This window comes from Rhineura floridana, chromosome 7 (assembly GCF_030035675.1).
Source record: "Rhineura floridana isolate rRhiFlo1 chromosome 7, rRhiFlo1.hap2, whole genome shotgun sequence".
In the NCBI taxonomy this organism is placed as follows: Eukaryota; Metazoa; Chordata; class Lepidosauria; order Squamata; family Rhineuridae; genus Rhineura; species Rhineura floridana.
This window is the reverse complement of record NC_084486.1, coordinates 43,775,268-43,794,987: the sequence shown is the minus strand read 5'-3', so window position 1 is coordinate 43,794,987 and position 19,720 is coordinate 43,775,268. Positions and strand designations below refer to the sequence as shown.

Here is a 19,720-nt window from a genome sequence, read left to right as displayed (position 1 = left end):
ATTTTCCCCAGCAGAAGAGTCTGTGGCATTACTTTGCCTGGATTCTCCTATCTTAAATCTGTCATTCCCGCTATTTTCTATATTCAAGCATGAGTACAATTGTTTATATAACCAAACTGCAGTACAGCCCATTGCCCATTATATCCCATTTCCACATGGCTCAACAGAGCACTTAGCGTGATTTACAATGTTAACACTACTAAACATTACAAAACCAAACACAAACCAGCTTTTTTAAAACACACACACACAATGAAAAAGTGCCTTAAAAATACAAATGCCATAATGATAGTAGAAAAATACTTCTCAGGCAAAATATTTATTATTACACATTCAGCAATACTCCTGCTAAAATGAACATGACTTAGGGCAGAGCTTGGAAGATTACTTTTAAAAAGTAATAAATTACAGTTACTTGGCCCCCAAAAAGTAGTAATTACCATTACAATCACAATTGCTCTGAAAGTAACTGATTACTTTACTTTTACTCAAAAGTAATTGCTACAATTACATTTTAGTTACTTTTTTAAAAAAATTGTCTACAAGGTGCTGGCCTTGGCTGCTGCACATCTAAGTAGCTAAAACAACATTAAAAATAAGCATGCACACACAGAGGATAGTAGAATATTTTTTTTATCCGTAAGAATAAAATAATGGCATAACAGAATCTCACATCCCCTCACCCCACCCCCAGCAATGATGATACCCCAACACACATATTTTTGTATATATATATTGCCTCCAGCTCTTTTCTCCTTCCACTCCTGTCAATTTTTAAACAATTGTTTTCTTTACACCGTCTTGCTCTCCACCTCCTCCCTCGTTGCCTCCTAAGCACCCATAGAGCATGAAGGAAGAACAATGCTGCACAGAAGCCTAATCTGAAGCACATGATTTTTATTCACAAATAAGCGGAGCAGAAGACTTCCCCTGCTCCCCCCAAGTAATGCACAAAAGTAATGCTGGAAACATTACAGTTACTCCTCAAAAGTAATGAAGTTACTACTCGTTCTATTACCAGCAAAATGTAATGAAGTTACCCACTCGTTACTCAAAAAAGTAATAAATTACAAGTAATTCGTTACTTGTAACTAGTTACTTCCAAGCTCTGACTTAGGGATAGAGATGGGCAAGAAATTCAATTCAGTTCACATGTCAATATCAATTTATCAAATTTGCACTTGAGAGCCAAAACACAGCCATCCTTCAAAATTTGCATTTATTCAAATTTTGCAATGTAGTTTGCCAACCAAACAATGTTTATAAAATGTTTATGTTAAGGGAGAGTGTGCATATAAATGAATAAATGGGTGAAAATAATATACACAAATACATTATATGATGAGAAATTGTTTGCAAAAATGTGCACATAATCAAAACTGCCTACAAAAATGTGTTTATTAGGAGAAATTAGCACTAAAATGCTGGAGAATTTTCATGATTTTTTTAAAAACACTGTTACGACACATGTCCTTGGGAACCTGAGTGTGTGAACCTGCCACCAACATGTCCCATGAAACACACCTCCTTGAGAGAAGGGGGATCTTTTACTAGGGATAAAACAAGCACTTTGCCCTGAAGTGTGCCTAAATAGTGTGTGTGTATAGCCCCCAAAATGCAGGTCCAAACCAGATTAAAGCAAAGCTTTCTTTTATTGAGAGAAAAGAGAAGAATAGCATTACAATATTACTAGGTGTGTGGCAGCATTAATCATTAATATCATAACCTATTAATAACTTTAAACTAAAGAGATCAAAGGACCCTATTACTATAAGGACTGACAGGTAGGAGAGATTACCTATCCTAGGCACAGGAAGCGATGTGAAGGAGCTCTGGCCAAAAAGCAGGAAGGAATCTGTTTGCCTCAAGGCTTGTGCCAAGACACAGACTCCCTGCCTGTTCTGTGGCCTGCAGTCCTGTGTTGCGTTCTTTGAGAGTGTAGTTACACGTGTTGGAACTCAGACCGCCATTGCCCCTCTCTCTCTTAGGTCTCAAGCCCCACTTCTTTCTTTTTAAAGACACTTTTTTCTCTTTCAACTCCCCTGAAAAAGGAGGGGTCTGGCTATGAGGTGATTTTGTGTTTGTGGTGCGTGCGTGCATGTGTGTGTGTTTCCAGCTGACACTGACAAAACTCAGTGCTTTCTTCCAATGCTTTCTTTGAACAATGGGATTGAGGAACAATGGGAACAATTGGGCTTGAGGCAAGTCTGCCAAGGAAAAAGATAACATTTATTTCATAGTTGCTCACAGAATGGCCTTGTTGCTGTCCTTTTTCACAGTACCTTAGGAATGCACAACAAGTCAGACAACAGGGAGTAGGGTGGGAATTATAGTCCAGAATGCTCCAGGGCCTTGAACCCCTTGATTCCACATGAACCAAAGTGGGGTTAGCCGAGCACTCGTAACAACTCCCCCCGTTGAAAGACATCTGAATATACTTACAGATGTCTTTTCACACCTTATGTCCTTCTGTTCTGTCATGGACTCTTATGCTTTCTTCCATTGGGCATAACTGTGGCATTTGGGACAGGATCCATCTTACAAGGGCCATTAGGACAATGACCAAAAGCACTTGAAACATTAAGATCACCACAATGGGGTGTACTAGAAGGGATAATGATAATAATAATTATTATTGAATTTATTAGTCGCCCATCTGGCTGGTTCCCCAGCCACTCTGGGCGACGTACAGAATAAACAATACATTAAACATTAAAATTTAAAAACAACAGTAAAAGCCTAGGCCATCCCAAAAGCCTTCCTGAAGAGCCTTCCTTTTGCTCCTTCACTCCAGCCGAGCAGTCCGTCCCACCACCTGTGTGTCCCTATCTGTTTAATCTTGGCTGCTGTGTTGGTGATGACATGGTATTCATGTGTTATCTGGAGTGTGGCTTGCTCTCCCAAGTGTTTCACTGCTTCTAATTGTTTCTGTAACATAGGGTGGGACAGTAACTGTTGGAGATCAGCGAGGCCGTAGCCTAATGCAATGGGTCGGCGGTTTTGAAACAACTTTGGATTAACTAATATTCTCTGAATGGTCCACACTAGGACCTTAAATGAAAAATCACATCCTACTATTTCCTCAATACCACAAAAGCATCTATTAATATATCTTAGCATAGGTTGTATATGATACTTATGAATAACAACATAATCACACAAAGTTCTAAGGCACAGGTACCCATGTCCAGAATATACAATAGTTGAACTTGATTCATTTCTTAGTATGAAAGGGCAATAAGAAACATTAATCATTTGAAAAGAAAAGCAATCTTGATGTGATTCCAAACTACCATCTTCACAAACAAATCCTAAATCTGTATGATATTGACATCCTTTAACAGTAATTGTTACCCATCTTGTATGCTTAACTATGGCCCACTGGTGAAATTCCTGGGCATAAAGAACTAAGCCTTGATATACAGTGATTCCCAAGGGAATTACAGGATAAACAGTAATGATTTCAGCCGCTTCTACCATTACAATAATCAATCATAGTGCATGATTTTGCCTATCATATGTGGCATTGACTAGGCTCCACCAGTCTTCCAATTTTCTTTCTCCCTTGGAAAACTGATTTTGAATTAGGGACCTAATTTCCCTGGGTATAAGCCCACTCTCTGTCATGTGGATTAGTTCCAAAGCCACTGTATGTGCCCAATTCTGCATTTGGGAGCACACAATGGCCGAGGAAATATTCTGTTGCAAAGACTGTATGTTGTTTACAATGGCATGATTGTAATTCCCCGTTCCTATGTTGGAAGTAGACTTGCTATGATTTTGGCAGTTTCAGTAGTCTTCTTCAGAGCTCTGGTGATAGGTTCTGTCATTTTACTTATTTTTTCAGTGGTATAATGTAATTTGTTGGCTAATATTTCAATACTGGTAACATCCAAAAAGGCAGCTCCAGTACCCAACCACCCTGATAAATCCCTCTTCTTTCTCCTCCCATTCTCCCCTTTCCATAATTTAACCCAGTTGTCTCATCCCTTATTACTAATTTCTAAATAGGGGGCACAGACCGGGAATTCCTTTGCAATATTTAATTTCTGAAATGAGAATACAACCTCCTTAAGTGCTGTCCCTAGTTTTATTAATAATTGCTGAGGGTGATTTAATTTTATCAAGTGAGATTCTATAATGGTTTTTCCAGATGTCTTAACTCATTTAATTTCTTGATAAAGGGATTACGTGTTAGGATTTTTTAAAATGATAAACCTATTTCCAGCCTATAAAACCATGGGGTGCTATATTTTTCAATAACAGAAACATAACCTATCAACTTAAATGGAATATGATGTTGTCCATAATGGCAGTACTTTTCCTGGATAGGTAGTCTGGAGGACCGACAGTGGGTATTTTAGTTACATCCATAAGTCCATTGAACCACTTCCAGTTTGTTATAGTTCTGGGATATTCTTGCCCTGTTGATGAAATCAGGACAAGAGCCAATTTATCAGTGAGTCTTCCTTTCTTGGCACTTCCCATAAAAAACTGGAAATGCAATGGTGATCTCTCCCCCCAAGCGACCATAGAAATTAATAAAATGTGGCAAACTTCTTCATGAATCATGTCACCGCCTTGGGACATTTCACCGAATCGTGGAGTGCAAGAAATCTTGGTGTCCACAGAAGAATCATGGCAAAAATGAACTTGCTGCTTCTGGGGGCCCTGGGTGCATCTAATTAATTGTGTATTGTCACAAGCAGTGCTCTTTAGAACGGGTAGCTGATGGAGGACATCTTTTTCCAACTGTTGTCTCCTAGAAGCATTATTTAGGAATCCTGGAAATTGACAGGCCATTTCCACCTCTGGGTCCTGTAGCAGATCTAAGCAATTGTGGGGATGGGCTCTATGCCAGTATTCTCCAGCATGCCTGCCTTCCATTCTGCATGTGCTCCTAATATTCCCAATATCATCAACAGGATAGTGGGCATGTTCTTGTGATTTAAGAAAATAACACAGATATTATTCCTTTCCTTCCCCCTCCCATGAGTCAATCAGCTAATATGCCCAAGACATTCCATACCCACCACAAATAGTCACTGACCCTTTATCCTTTTCACTGTTTTTCTACATATCTCAAACCTTCTGTCTACATCCTGTATGCCTCAATCTTAAAACCACCCCTGTCCAATGGGAACTGGGGTTCCTTCAACATACCACCCTTTATTAAAGGTGATGTTACTATGCTTTTACCTGTTATTGGGAAGCTTAAAGCACTTCCTCTGCAATACCTTCTCCCATCCTCCCATCCTTTAATCATTTGCTTAGAGAAACTAGGCAAACCTTTTCTTTGTATTAACAAACTGGGGGGAAAGAGAGCTTGCTTATTGCACCATTTAAGCTGTGCCCAATTTACCTGAAGAAAAATAAAGAAGGGGGTTGAAACAGCAACTCTTCACTGTATGTTGGTACCCATAGACATTCTTTAATAACAGGCAGAAGTGGCAATCCTTGAAGTATACCATATTACATTTTGGGCAATGAAGTCCTGCATTTGGAATGCATGCACACAACTAAAACTGGAGGGAAAAAGCACATCAGGTGGTTTGTCCTTCCACTTCTTGATTACAAGAACTTGTACCTTCATTGGGGCACAAAGAAAATATTTAGTATTGCAGGCATTTTTGTCGGTGTCTCTGTTTAAAGTCTTACCCTCATGTCTTTGTCCACTATCTGAATGCACTTTTCCTGTTTCTTACCATGGGTCATCCAACGTCTGTAACCATTGGGCTTTATTGGCTTATCTGCATCTTCCCATTTCTTGGACTTGGATTTGCTTACAGGATTCAAGTTGTGTACCTAATGTAATTCTTCGTTTGGAGGCAGGAAAAATTACCATAGAGGCCCAAGCATGGCTGCTTAAGTTAAATTATTGGCTGAAGCTGCTATTCCAGACTGCCTTCCAGTCCAAGTGGAAAAAGACGTTCATAGCAAAATTACAGAGGCTGGGCTTTGCCCCCGATGCATTATTGGCCCTAGGCTATCTCAAGGCCAAAGCAGCTATTAAGCAATGTATCTGGGACATTGACCTTCAAGAACATGTAGGCTTGGCCACAGCTTACCCAGATTTTTATGGACAAGTTAGCGACATTTGCATTGGCAAATTACTTAATTAATTTATCAGTCCCAAAATATAAGAAAGCTTTTACTTTATACATCTCCCTGATGGAATTAGGGATTTGCAAGTAGTCCATTCTCATGCAGAATCCAGCTGCTGTTTTGAAAGCCAAATTGTATTAATTTTCAAAGTAAATTCAAATTCCAGATAGACTCTTTCTGAAGCTAGAAGCCCTATACTTTGAGTTTTGTTTTGATCCAAAGGCTGTTTACCAGCAAGAGATTGTCCATTAGGAAAAGAATGTCATTAGCAAGAAACTGTGGCTTAGTAGACCCAAGGGAAACATTCAAATCAGTATTTCTTTCCATGGAAGTGGGCACATCTTGTGTGTTTTCAAGCAAATCTGAAGCATTTAAACGAGGACCTGAACTTTCAGAAGATGTTTTGGTATGTTCCTCTTTGACATTTATAGGACTTTGCTCAAAGACTGGAGCCTTCCTGGGAATTTCAACTTCTTTTGTTAAAGAAACCTTTTCCTTTTGCACCAGAGAGGGTTTTACCCTGTGATCCATGACACACTGTTTTAGGAGAGAATTGCCTTCCTTCCCGTGGCTACAGTTTTTGCACTAAAGACCCCTGGTTTTTGCAGGCTGGATTTGTCTGAAAGTGGTGGCCTCCACATTCATTCTGCCCCATAAAGCTGGCGCTAACTTAGACACAGTTTATTTATTTATTTATTTTTCATTTGATTTATATCCCACCCTTCCTCCCAGCAGGAGCCCTGTTATAGATGGAGTTGTACTGGAGCTGCTCCATCTACAGTTGTAGAGCAGCAGGAACTGGGCAACCCTAGTTCAATCGTGAACATCTTGTATGGCTTGCCTCTGGTCTTCTGAGCGAAGCTAGATAGTGGCAGTAGGAGCAATGGAGGTGGAAACAGAAGAGGAGGTGGACAATGTAGAGAACCGAATTTAAGACTGGAAAAATGAGAAACTGAGAGAACCGAAACTGACATCTTTCCATCCCTCCTTAGGGAGAAATCCTAACCTCTGATCCATGTTACAGGGGATTTTGATGGCAGAGAGAGCTGGCAAAGGATCCTAAGCTGGCCCATCTGCTAGAGAGGGACCTGATTTGGGTCATGTGCTACACCAACCTGGTGGTGGCACAGGAAAAAAAAGGACATCCCCCAACTTTCCCTCCTGACTGGCAGGACCTCAAATGTGACACTCGAAGTAACCCCAGTGCAGAGTTAGGATTAATCTGTTAGCTAGCTTCCTAAAAGTTAAAAAAATATTGAGAGTGTTGAACTTCTCTAAGAAGGGAGATCCATAGTGATCACCAAAAAGTTCATGTTCCATATATTTGCTGGACTGAACTTGAAGATGCCATTCAAAGCAAGGCTCTAATCAGTGTAAGTGTATGTACTGAGTCCTCCCCCACAACCAAAACAAAACAAACTTGGGTGCAAGACAGGAACAGAATTATCATTCATTGGTCAGGCAGCAATACTGCAGACTACACCCAACTTCGTGGATTACAAACTGCAAGCTTGTTTTATAGCAGCAGCATAAGTAGAGAGGCTCAATTCTAAAGTGCAGGCAGCAACAAATGTTGAAATTTTTAAATCCCACCAGAATAAAGAAGAGATATATTGATAAAAAATGGAAATTGACTGCCTTCAAGTCGATCCCAACTTATGGCGACCCTATGAATAGGGTTTTCATGGTAAGCGGTATTCAGAGGGGCTTTACCATTGCCTTCCTCTGAGACTGAGAGGCAGTGACTGGCCCAAGCTTCATGGCTGTGTGGGGATTCGAATCCTGATCTTCCACGTCATAGTCCAGGTGTCTTTAATTCCTTTAAAGGGCTTAAAATGATATTGACTAGTTTTTTATTCCATCAAACTATATTAACTGTAAGTGGAAAAAGTAGAAGTTAGTAATAGGCCATTAGATTATTGGCCATTATAAGAATTACATGTAGACTGACATTCTTAGAGTCAAGCTAATCTATTTTTCTTCTCCCTGCTTGCTGAAAAGAGAAAATGACCATTTAATTATTGGGAGGGGAAAAATCCTCACAATAACTGAGAATGTGATAGGGCTGTTTTGTTTATAGCCCAATTTATGAGAGAAACCTAAATGCAATTCAGCTAAGGATGTTATTTAATTTTTAATTGGATGGAGTCAATGTGCTAAAAGTACCAAATGTTCCCACCATAAAAAAAAGAGAACAGCCTTTTGATTGTTTTTTTCTTTTATTGTAGAAGACAAGAGAATCAACTCTGCCCAAGTGGGAGTGGTTGACTGGTTGGCATATTTAATTATCACTTCCCTAAGGGAAGGTTCTATGCCAACATTGTTGAAGGAGACTGTGATAAGACCTTTTTTAAAGAAGCCTTCTTGAGACCTTGTGGATCTTAACTTCCATCCAGTTTCTAATCTCCCCTTTGGGGACAAGGTGATTGAGAAGGTAGTGGCTGCTCAGCTCCAAGTTTTCCTGAATGAATCGGACTATCTAGACCCTTGTCAATCAGGCTTCAGTCCTGGTCATGGGACAGAGACTGCCTTGGTCGCTCTGCTTGATGATCTACGCTGGGCATCAGACAGGAGGCAGTGCATCCCTGTTGGTGCTGCTGGATCTCTTGGTGGCCTTCAATATGATTGACCATGGTATCTTTCTGGCACTGTTTTATGGTGGCTCCAGTCCTACCTGATGGACAGGACCCAGAAAGTGGTGCTGGGAGACTACTGCTTGACCCCCTGGCCATTGGCCTGCAGGGTACCGCAGGGTTCTATTCTGTTTCCCATGCTCTTTAACATTTATATGAAACCGCTGGGAGAGGTCATCCGGAGATTCAGAGTACAATGTCATTGATATGCTAATGATACTCAACTCCCTACCACCTGATTGCAGGGAAGGAGTGCTCATCCTAAACTGGTGCCTGGAGGCTGTGAAGGGCTGGATGTGGGCTAACAAACTGAAACTTAATCCAGACAAGATGGAAGTGTTGCTGTCAAAGGGACAAATGTGCCAGGGATAGGGTTGCAACCTGTTCTGGATGCACTCCTCTTGAAGGAGCAGGTCTTCAGTTTGAGAGTCCTCCTTGATCCTGCCCTGCTGCTTGAATATCCGGTGGCTATGGTAGTCAGGAGTGCTTTTTGCTAGCTCAAAATGGTCTACTAGCTGCGTCCGTTCCTGGAAGCAGTCGCCTTGGCCACAGTGACACATGCATTGGTGACATCGAGGCTTGATTGCTGTAATGCACTCTATGTGGGGCTGCCTTTGAAAAAGGTTCAGAAATTACAGTTGGTTCAAAATGCAGCACCCAGAATGTTAACTGGAGCATGGAGCATATCATCCCTGTGCTTTATCGACTCCACTGGCTCCCAATTCAGTGCTGGTTCTGACCTTTAAAGCCCTAAACAGCCTTGGACCAATGTACCTGAGGGACCACTTACTCCCATATGTACCTGCCCACGATTTAAGATCATCTGCCTCTGCGTGCCTGGAATGAAAGATGTTAGACTGACAGGCACATGAGAGACAGCCTTTTCAGCTGTGGCCCCCAAGCTTTGGAATACCCTAGCCCAAGAAGCCCACTCTACTCCCTCCCTGATGGTTTTCCGGAGACTTCTGAAAACGATCTTGTTCCGGAGAGCCTTTGGGAGAGACTGAGGGTAGAGCCTGACACTGATTTTATGCCTTCTATGTTAATTTTTACCTCTGTAGTCCCTTCAGTATCACTCCCTATATATTTGTATATATGTGTGTATGTTTGTATATATATAGACAGACAGGCAGATAGATAGTATTTTATGTATTTTAATTGCATTTTAATTTATTTTAATGTTTTTGTGATCTTTATTGTGTACAATTTTTATTATGTACATGTTCGATTTTATTGTAAGCTGCCTTGAGTGCCCTATTATAGGGTAGAAGGGAGGTATAGAAATGTTTTAAATAAATAAACAAATAAAGTAAGTAAGTAAGTAAGGAGGCAGGCAACGAAAATCTCCCCCCAGCTCTACAATGGCAGAAATTATCCTATAGCAGTTCTGTCTTGGTTGCTTGCCTTCTGACTGGTGTAACATATTTTTGGAATTTGCAGCATAGTATAGCATAAATGAGCTATTTGGGATTTTTTAGCACTGGACTTTTTTAAAAAAAAGAAATGCAGGATATTTTACCACAGGCATATTTTGAAAGTGATCAGTGCACTCCAAGTTCTAACTGTTGCAACTGGAGTCCTTTCAAATGATTTTTATCTATAGAAATATATTTAATGTATTTAATAATCAAAAAGTTCATCAGGGTTCACTCTTCATGAACTGAATTACTGAAAGGGTTATTATCTTTGTATATAATACTGGTAAGACAACAGAGTTTGGAAAATACTTGCCAAAGTTATATGCATACATGAATCTTCCAGCAAGCAATGGTTGGCATCATTCAATGCTTGATAAGGGACATCCCTACTTTCCATTGGGTGGGAAAACCTTTGTACATATGGCTGCCATTATGAACACTGGTGTTTCATACCTGAACTTGCTGGCCCAGTAGGTAACCGTTTATGTGTATGAGCAGTCTTTCTCTAAGTGCCACCTGGGCTAAAGCATGTATAGCTCCAGAAGAACTTCCCCAGTGTCTACATTTGTTTGGGTTCCTCAGTCTCCCAAAGACTGAACATCCCATGGTTGCCTGCTGTAGCATATCCATGGCCCATTTCTTGTGGTTGGTGTAGATTTGCTCTTCCAGCAGCAGAGAATTATGCATTTAGTGCCTGCAAAAGCCAGACCTGCTGGTAGGTGGGGAACTCGTAATTCATCAGAGTCTACTCACTGATGTTCTCAACTATGAAGAACTACATAACAAATTTACTTTTTATTTTATTTTTGCTCAGAAACAGGTAACAACTGGGCAGCTCCACATTTAGTGAGTTAAGTGAGCTCTAGGGAACTTGCATGTTTCACAGTCGTGCCTGGTGCACAAAAATGTGCTGGCGTGTCATGCCATTTTGAAGAAGAAAAATTGATAATGGCTTCTTTCTACCATAACTCTAGATGTGAAATGCTTCCTTCTAGACATACTGGTATGTTCAGTATTGAGTAAATAGATTTAAAAAAAACTTGCTGAAAAAAGTGTAAATGTTTTGAATGCAAAAACACTGCAAATGCAAATTTTGTAATGGCAATGGGTTAAAATAATTTCTTTTGATACTAGCTTCTTTGTTCATGGATGAATGTTTCCAAGGATTAGGATTGTTTTTCCTTTGAAAATGTCCAAAGTTAGTTTCTCAGATTACTTCATAGGCATAGTTTTTAACTAAAAAAAAAAAATACAAAGAAGGTTCTATCTGTGAGTTCTGCGCTCTCTGCTAGTTACTTTTTAAGTCTTAAGAAGCTTTCAGAAAATGCATTTGTAAATCAGTGTCAAATCCCCTCTTGGCATTCCAATGTATTACTATGGTGCCAACCACTTAGTAGAATTGTAGAACTTATACAGTGTACGCATTAGCTATAATTTGTATCTGAGCTAGGGCCTAGCACTGTTTGCACTGAATAAATGCTAAGTAGTACAGTCCATTTCCAATCACAGAGAGATTCCCAGAGGACTTGGAACACAACAATGGCCAATCTTATCACGTTCACAAAAAAATAAATTAGAAGTGGGAGACTGTCTTATTTACCACAGTCCCTGGAATTCATTAACAACTCATTCTCAAATAACATATTCACATTCTCACAGTAGGATGCCACATCTTTGGCAGTGAAGTAATATGTTTATTGAGGAAGAGATGGGAACCAGGGCCCATTCCATTGATTCTGCTGAGAATTGTTCCTCCCTCTCACCCTATGCTGTGGCCTGGTAGAATGGCTGCTGTGTGATAACAGTGGAGAAAAAGGGGCAGCTGGCCTTATTCCGTTGGTTCTGCTCAGATCAACTACATTTGATCCCAGTTCCTCAGGTCACCTTTTAGCTGTTGCTACTCTCCATTACAGCAGCAGAGGGGGAGATAGGACTGCATGGGCCAGGCTATCAGCTTGGCTGAGAGACCAGCCCCATTTGGTTCCCTTTCTTCCTGATCTGTTATCATTCAAGCTTGTCTTTATACCAATTTATAAAGAATTGGTGCCTGAGTTTGCTTGTTTTCTTCAGTTTCCATCTTCCTTTTTTCTCATGTCTTTTTGATTGTAAGCATGCAAGCAAAGGATTGCCTTGCTCATTTTGTAATTGCTCTGGAAGCTTATTTGGCTGAAGAATGGGGCAGAAATGCTTTAAATAAATAAAAATAAGCAATATTGGTTTGGGGCAAGCATACATGGTTTACCATGAAATCTCATTGCAGTTACATACCAATTTCGGGGAGATAAGAAAGCATAGTTTCCAGAGGAAAAGGGGTGTTTGTTAATCTGTAACAGCAAAAACAACAAAGAATATTATGTCACCTCAAAGACTAACACAATTATTACAGCATAAGCTTTTGTGGACTACAGTCCACTTAATTAAATGCATGAAGTGTTATCCTGAGTTGCAGGTATATGTGTATACACACATGAGCTCACTGGGTGACCTTGGGCTAGTCTCTCTGTTTGTCTGTCTGTCTCAGCCTAACCTTCCTCAAAAGGTTTTTGTGAGGATAAAATCAGGAGAGGGAGAACCATGTTTGTATGCCATTTTGAGCTCCTTGGATGAAAAGTTGGATATAAATTTAATAATAAATACACACACACAGACACACGTACTTGGTCTGGGGAAGTCAGAAGGAAAGGAAATGCAGAAAAGTAAAGACTGTTATATTTACATTCTTCACATTGGCTACTCACAAAAAACAGCTGTGTTGAGAGTACAGCTATTCTGGTATGGATAAACCAATTAAGAGGAAGGATATAGAAGTCTGACTTCAAAGAAATTTCTAAGTAAAATGCAATTTTTCAGGGGATTAGGAAGGTGGAAATAGTAGTCTGGCATGCCACCCATAGACGTGTGACAGATAAATTGTTTTTAATTTTTTTTAAATTGTTTTGTGTGTTTTAAAATTTGTGTATTTGTTTTTATTGTTTTTAATTGCTGTAAACCACCCAGAGAGCTTCTGCTATGGGGTGGTATGTAAATGAAACAAACAAACAAACAAATAAAGGGAGGAATCCAGATTGCAGTGGGAAGAGAGAGGGGTTAGGTCCCTTGAGAGATGGGAGATGAGGTGGAGGGGGGAGAGGAACAAACTGCCTGTGAGCCTTCCAAAGTGATGTCACAGCAGACTGCAGCTATCCATTAAAAAAATTCCACCACACCACAAGGTCAAGCAAAGCAGGTGAGAAACTGGTAACACTGGCATAGCGATCGCAAATTCTGCAAGTAAGGGAGTAGTTAGGGTGGCATGTTGTTTAACACCCTATTACCCAGCCCTCAGAGCCAGTCCCTTTTTGGTCATATATTGTTCGAGGCTCACCTTTTAGCCTCAGATGAGTATGGAGATCATATATATATATGGGGGAGAGCATCTCTTACAGCTGTAAAGATTAAGCAAATGGAAAACAGAGCAAATTTACAATGAAGTTTGTTATCATTACAACATGTATCTCTTCATTATCTATGTAATGGTATGGGCCAGGGATGGAGAAGCTATGCCTCTCCAGATGTGGGACTCTCAACTCCCATCAGCCCCAGCCTGCATGGTCGATAGCCAGGACTGGTAAAAGGTGTAGTTCAGCAACATCTGGAGGACCCCATCCCTGTCATAGGAGTTTATGAGTTTATGCTTATAGAATGTTATACAGGACAAATTCTGAAAATATGAGAACTTTGTGACATGAAACTGTTTTTGTTTTTTGTTTTTTTTACAGATGGAAAGGTTGAGGTGACAAAGGAAGGTGTAAAACTGTGCACCATGGGGCCTGGCAAGGTATTTGGGGAACTTGCTATCCTTTACAACTGCACCCGGACAGCCACCGTCAAAAGTAAGGATATTTTGGAGTTTAATCTTGAAGCAATAATGTTTGGCAAATGCTGATACTCAGTCTGGACACGCTTTGGCTAGTTAGTACTCATACATTTAAAAGTCAATAACATGCTCCATACATTTATCAGTAACATTTGTCCTTCTTGAAGAATGAGTGTATCGTGGCTATGCTGTAGAAATTTGTATTTTGTGTGTCAGCAAAACAGATGTTTTAGAGAAAGTGGTTTAGAGATATGACATTTGGTATTTCAGTCAGTAGATTCTGTCTTCCCCTCCCCAGATGAATCCTCAAAAGCTTTTATAATTGAAGCTGTTGTATTTCCTATGCAAAATTAAGAAAATTGGTACTTAAATACACTTACACACAATAGTAGAACTCTAGTAGATGAGCTAAAGGAGCTGGTGAAAAAGAGAAGAAATATAAGGTATTGCAGTGATAAAGGGATGGCTTCTCATTTACTGTTTCATTGTTCACTTTTGCATGCTCTTCATTTCCTTGTACTTATACTAGGGCAAATGGACTAGTGTACAGCTAGCCAGTGCTGTTATATCTGTTGTTGTCCACAGCATCTTCCTCTTGCTTCACCTCCTTCCCAAGATGTTGTTTTCTGTCTGATATTTAACTGCATCCCTTTTTCCTCATTGTACTGGTGACGCCAGAACTATTGTTATCCTGAAAAGAAAAATTCTGAAGAGAAACAGGCAGGGTATTTGTTAGTAATTTTTTTCTTGTGTTCCCTCCCCCCCCCCGCTCTGCCCCACAATGGATGGCAATTATGCATCTTCTGTAAGCAATGGCTTTGCGCATAATGCCACTTAGATTGCTAACAAGTGACTTCAGTGTAATTTCTTTGCCTCATTAATGCATAAATAAGTGAATGGCAGTCATGATTGTAATTAGCTTTATATTCCTTTGCTCTGACAGGGGAGGTCACCAGTTAGCATTTGGAGGCGGTTAAGCTTGATCTAGATAAACACATTCAGTTCCTTGCAGTGCAGAGAGCTATTTAAGAAACATTATTGACTAATACGTTTAAATTATTGCTGTTGTCTCTGAAACTGTGATTGGAACATCTGTTTGTTCTGCTGCCTTAAGATAACTTGGCTAATATGTTGCAACCATGGAAAGGCAGCTGTTAAGAAGGAACGGAAACTATATGAAAACAATGATCATGGGAATCAATCCATTTTAAAACATGAAACCTGAATACTCTTGAAAAGTTTGTGATTTCTAACAGAGACACTTCTCTTCCCACAGTTGCCTATTAAAACCTTTTTTTAAAAAATGTTCCACACGAGCAACTTGAAAGTGATGCAAAGGGCTGGACCTTTACAGTTGTAGCTCTGTAGCTTTGGACCTCTACCAGAAGTTTGTCAGTGCTCCTCTCTGTCAGTCTTCCTAAAATAAGTGCAGTGTCCATCTGTTTGCACCGGCTTTGGGGATCTAGTTGGGCCTTTTGTCTTTATTAATATATATTGTTTAATCTTTTTTTGCTATAAAATATTTTTGTAAGCTTTCTCAAATGGCAGTAAAGTAAAATAGGTGTTTATTTAAAATTATTTATATACCACTGTTCATAAAATACGTCACTGTGTTTCTCAAAATTTAAAATAGAACAATAAAAATGTCATATTAACAACAGAGACCCAGCTCCAAGAAAAACAGAACAGCAAACTAGCTTTCTATATTTAAATGAGTAATATCCAGTGTTAATTGTACTCAGAGTACATTCACTGAAATCAATGGACTAATTAAGTCCTTTAATTTCAGTGGGTCTACTCTGAATATGGCTTAGTTGCATATCTCCTTATATTTATTTAACACATTTTCAGTAAAATATAAGAATATATAAATTCTAATACCAGAAAAGAAGTCATAGCCTCCAAGTAAGTTAAAAACAACTACAGAACTGTGTGCGTGGAGAGAGGCTACTGGCTTGCAAATTAAACAAATAGTCAACATTCTTAATGCATAGTCAAAAAAATTGCTTTAATTTCCACCCTGAGAGAAACAGCAGTGGAATTGACTAAGCTTTAACAAAAGTGTTCCTAACGTCCAGTCCTAAAAAGCTATTGTACAATAAACAAGCCTGCTGGCTCCTGGCAAAACATTGCTGCGTGGGAAGGGATAACCTTTCTAGTATTTGCCATGAAAAATGTGAAGCTGCTGAGTGTCTCCATGCCGGAGCTATTAGGTAGAATGAAATGCAAAGCTTTTACTTTTTTTAATAACATTTAAAAAAAATCAGGAAAATGGTGCAGGTAAGAGGAAGAAGTAGTCACAAACTAAGTCAAATTGGGTTGTCTATATGAAGAATGCAAAATATGTTGGTCTGAGTGTTGGGAAAGGACACGTCTTGCAACAACACCACAACAACCAGGAGGTTTGGGGACATGTGTGGGTGTTCTGGCCTCAACACACATTGAGTTGTGTGTCTATCCAGGCAGATAAACTCATGTCCAATTCACAATTTGTGTAACTTAAATCCTGAACAGCAACTAATAAATTCAGCAAGAAAACACTTAACTTGCACAGAGATGATGAATAGAGGATTAACAGTTGAATAAAGGAGATGGAATGGATGTGTGGTAGACAAATAATGCAGAGCCAAGCCCTCCAAGCTATGGAGAACCAGGCCTAAGGGAGGTTGTTGTCCTTCTAGAAAGAATCACCCCAAACACAGAACTAAAGGAGTGCCCAACAGAGGCATGATAGCAGATAATCAGTTGCTAACAGATTTACTAAAGAAAATTATACCTGCAAGCTTGAAGACAGCATATTAAATACCATAGTGCTCAACTGGGGCAGAACAGTGGGTCCTAAACAATCAGCAACGGCACATATCACTTATGACTTCTTGACATGCTGATCAGTTTTACTGATGAAGTTGAAATTATCTGAGGATTATTGATATTCATTTAATTTAACATTACTTCCTTATCAATAATGAACATTTAGATCCAGTTTTGGGAAAAGGAGTCTTCAGCTTATTAATTAATTTATACAGCTTATGTCATTAATAATAACTCATCAGCAAAGCTTCTGAAGCGAAATTATTTTGCGTTTCAAAGAGAGCAAATGTAGAGCAATTGATTCTGTTTTCAGGGCTTAAAATCATTTTAGGCTTATATGTACATTAAAATAAGTAATTAGTGTGTTCAGCTTCTTAGCTGTTCCTGCATCTTTGAAGGATGAGCTAAAAACCTCAGACAACTGGGATGAAAGATTTTGGCTTGAATTAGATAACTAAAATCCCCAGTTTTATCCAGTTGGCTCTTCTCAAGTCTCTAGAAATGTTACCTTCCTCTGATCACATGTTTTATAAATATCTGTACCTTTGGCTTTACTCATTTCCTATCTATTATTCTAAACTTGTAAAGTGGCTTCTACACTCGATATGTATGACAAAGGGCTCATCTACATGGGAACATTTCTTTACAGCAAATAAATTTATTTTACCTTTGCTATTGATTTGCACTGCCCACAGTTCCTGCTCAATGGTAGTAGCCAATTTTCTCCCCATTCACACAAGTAGGCATTCCTCTGGGAAGGATTAGTCTCACTGTTTCCTTGTGACCCTGCCCTCTAATTATACATTTCCACTCCCTCTGGTTACTAGGTGACTGAGCAAACTCAGTCTGTTGTATCAGCTGCAGTAGGTCCCTTTAAAAAAACCCAGAAGTGTGACTATCTGTGTTTTCCTTGCCTATAGTTGGTAGGATACAGCTGAAATACAAACCTTTGTTTGAGCAGTGTTATGCTTTTGCACACAAGTTAGGGGAAAAAAGAAAACAAAGGCACCATTTGCAGCAACATATAAAAGGCCAGCAGAATGGAGGAGATCAGCTGGAAGTTGCTTGTCACTGCACAGGAAACAAAATGAAAGAAGGGAGGAGCAGATAGAGGGGAATGATTGACAAATCCAAAATCTAAAAGCATTGGAGCCAAGTGTCCACAACGACTAAAGAAACAGAATAGAGACTTACCCCCCTCCCTCTACTTTTCATATTATCAGCAGATTGGGTTAGTACGGATTCACAGGGGGAAAACTGTGTGATAGCTTCTGTTTGCTGGTGACATCATGTGAACCATCCAAATTTAAAGGAGATGTGAGAAGCAGCATACACACAGTAAACTACAGTGTAGATGAGCCCAAAGGCACAGATCCCTTTGCTCCCTGGCAAAAATAGGACAGCTATTTGTCCTGTGAGTGTTGATAATATGGCTTATATTAATTTATTGTAAAGCACATAAAAAGGATTATAATGAATGCACACTACAGTATTTAATTTAACCATAAATGTATTTCTTTTTAGACCTCTCCCTACCGCAGTCTACTAAGTTCTCTCTCTCTCTGTTCCTCCTCTTGAAATCTTAAATGAAGAGAATCAAACTGTATAATTCTTTGAGTCTCAAAGAATCTTGCATAGTTAGGCATATCACTGGAAATTATGCTTGTTGTACAACAAATAAGAAGGCCTAGAATTCAGGGCACCTCATGTTTTGTCCAGTGGTAGTGGTGTTGCAATGCCTGAACAATATTGTAATGACATTTAGAATTTGAGCAATCCAATTTTTTGCCCCAGAGGTACTCAGTGACTGATGATGGATTCTTAAAGGTCACTGCACCTAAGAAATTTTCTTACTTTTGGCATCCTGCTCTTCAAAAAGTACAAGAGATTGATGATAAATTATTGTCTTGCATGCCCATACACTTTGTAAATGTGTGGATTCATATCTGCACAGTATTGCTACATGTATGTCTACATGCCTTTGCAAGCCTTCCCATTCAAGTCAGTCAGTGGCACGTGATTACACTTGCTCTTGCAATGATATTGTTTTTCCTTCCCAAATAATCAGTATGCTCTCTAAAGAAAATAAGAGTGCTGCTTGTGAGATTCAACCTTTAGTTCCCTTTTGTGCCAGTTTTTATACTTGATATCTGCATTTGTTCACATTAAGTGATGGGTCACTGGTTCAAATTCAGAATGGAGTAGACTGTGCTTAAAAATATTAATGCTAAAAAGACATTATCTGATCTTTGAGAAATAAGATAGTGATTTCTTTTGTTAATAGATTGATATTCTAGTTGAAAAAGCCCCAGCTCATAATTGTTTTCATGCTGTCAGATCCAGTAATAGACATACAAACTGGTTATTATGAACATGAAGTACAGAATTAACTATTTATCTTTTAAAGTAGTTTTCTCCCAAACTATCTAGGCATTTGGCAGAAGGGCTTGCACCTCAAGTGCAAAAATTGCTATGACTATGACAAGTGGGACCTACAACAAAATTTTGCAGTATGGTGTGCTCCTGTTCAGTGTTCCCACCCGTCAGCCACTCCATCTTCTAGAACCCTACATTCCATTACCCCTGGTTTACAGATTTTTAAAAAACAACAACTAAACACTCAGCTTCTGTGGTCACTGAGCATTGTCAGTCCTCACTGGGCTGATTTGGGTGTGGGGGTGACCCCCATAGGTATATTTTTTTCTAAATATGTTTCTGTACTTCTGCAAACAGAGACTGTTGATATTTCCCCCTTGTGTGTGTGTGTTTTGGTTGTATAAGGATTAGCACTTATACTCTGTAAGCTGTATGCACAGGTATAGTAAAAGAGTGGTCTTCTTTCAGTTTGTATAAGCTTGACCAAATACCAAATAAAAACTTGCTCTGGTCCACTTAAA

The 19,720-nt window shown here is 39.4% G+C and overlaps 1 protein-coding gene across 10 annotated transcripts in view; it reads left to right on the top strand.

Moving 5' to 3' along the window:
• PRKG1 (protein kinase cGMP-dependent 1) overlaps nucleotides 1-19,720 on the top strand; it is a 1,123,517-nt gene that overhangs the window by 482,369 nt on the left and 621,428 nt on the right. For all 10 annotated transcript variants that reach the window (XM_061635360.1, XM_061635359.1, XM_061635362.1 and 7 more), the window contains one exon: nucleotides 13,915-14,028. In XM_061635360.1, coding sequence (XP_061491344.1) covers nucleotides 13,915-14,028 — 114 coding nt within the window. The remainder of the gene's footprint in view (nucleotides 1-13,914; nucleotides 14,029-19,720) is intronic.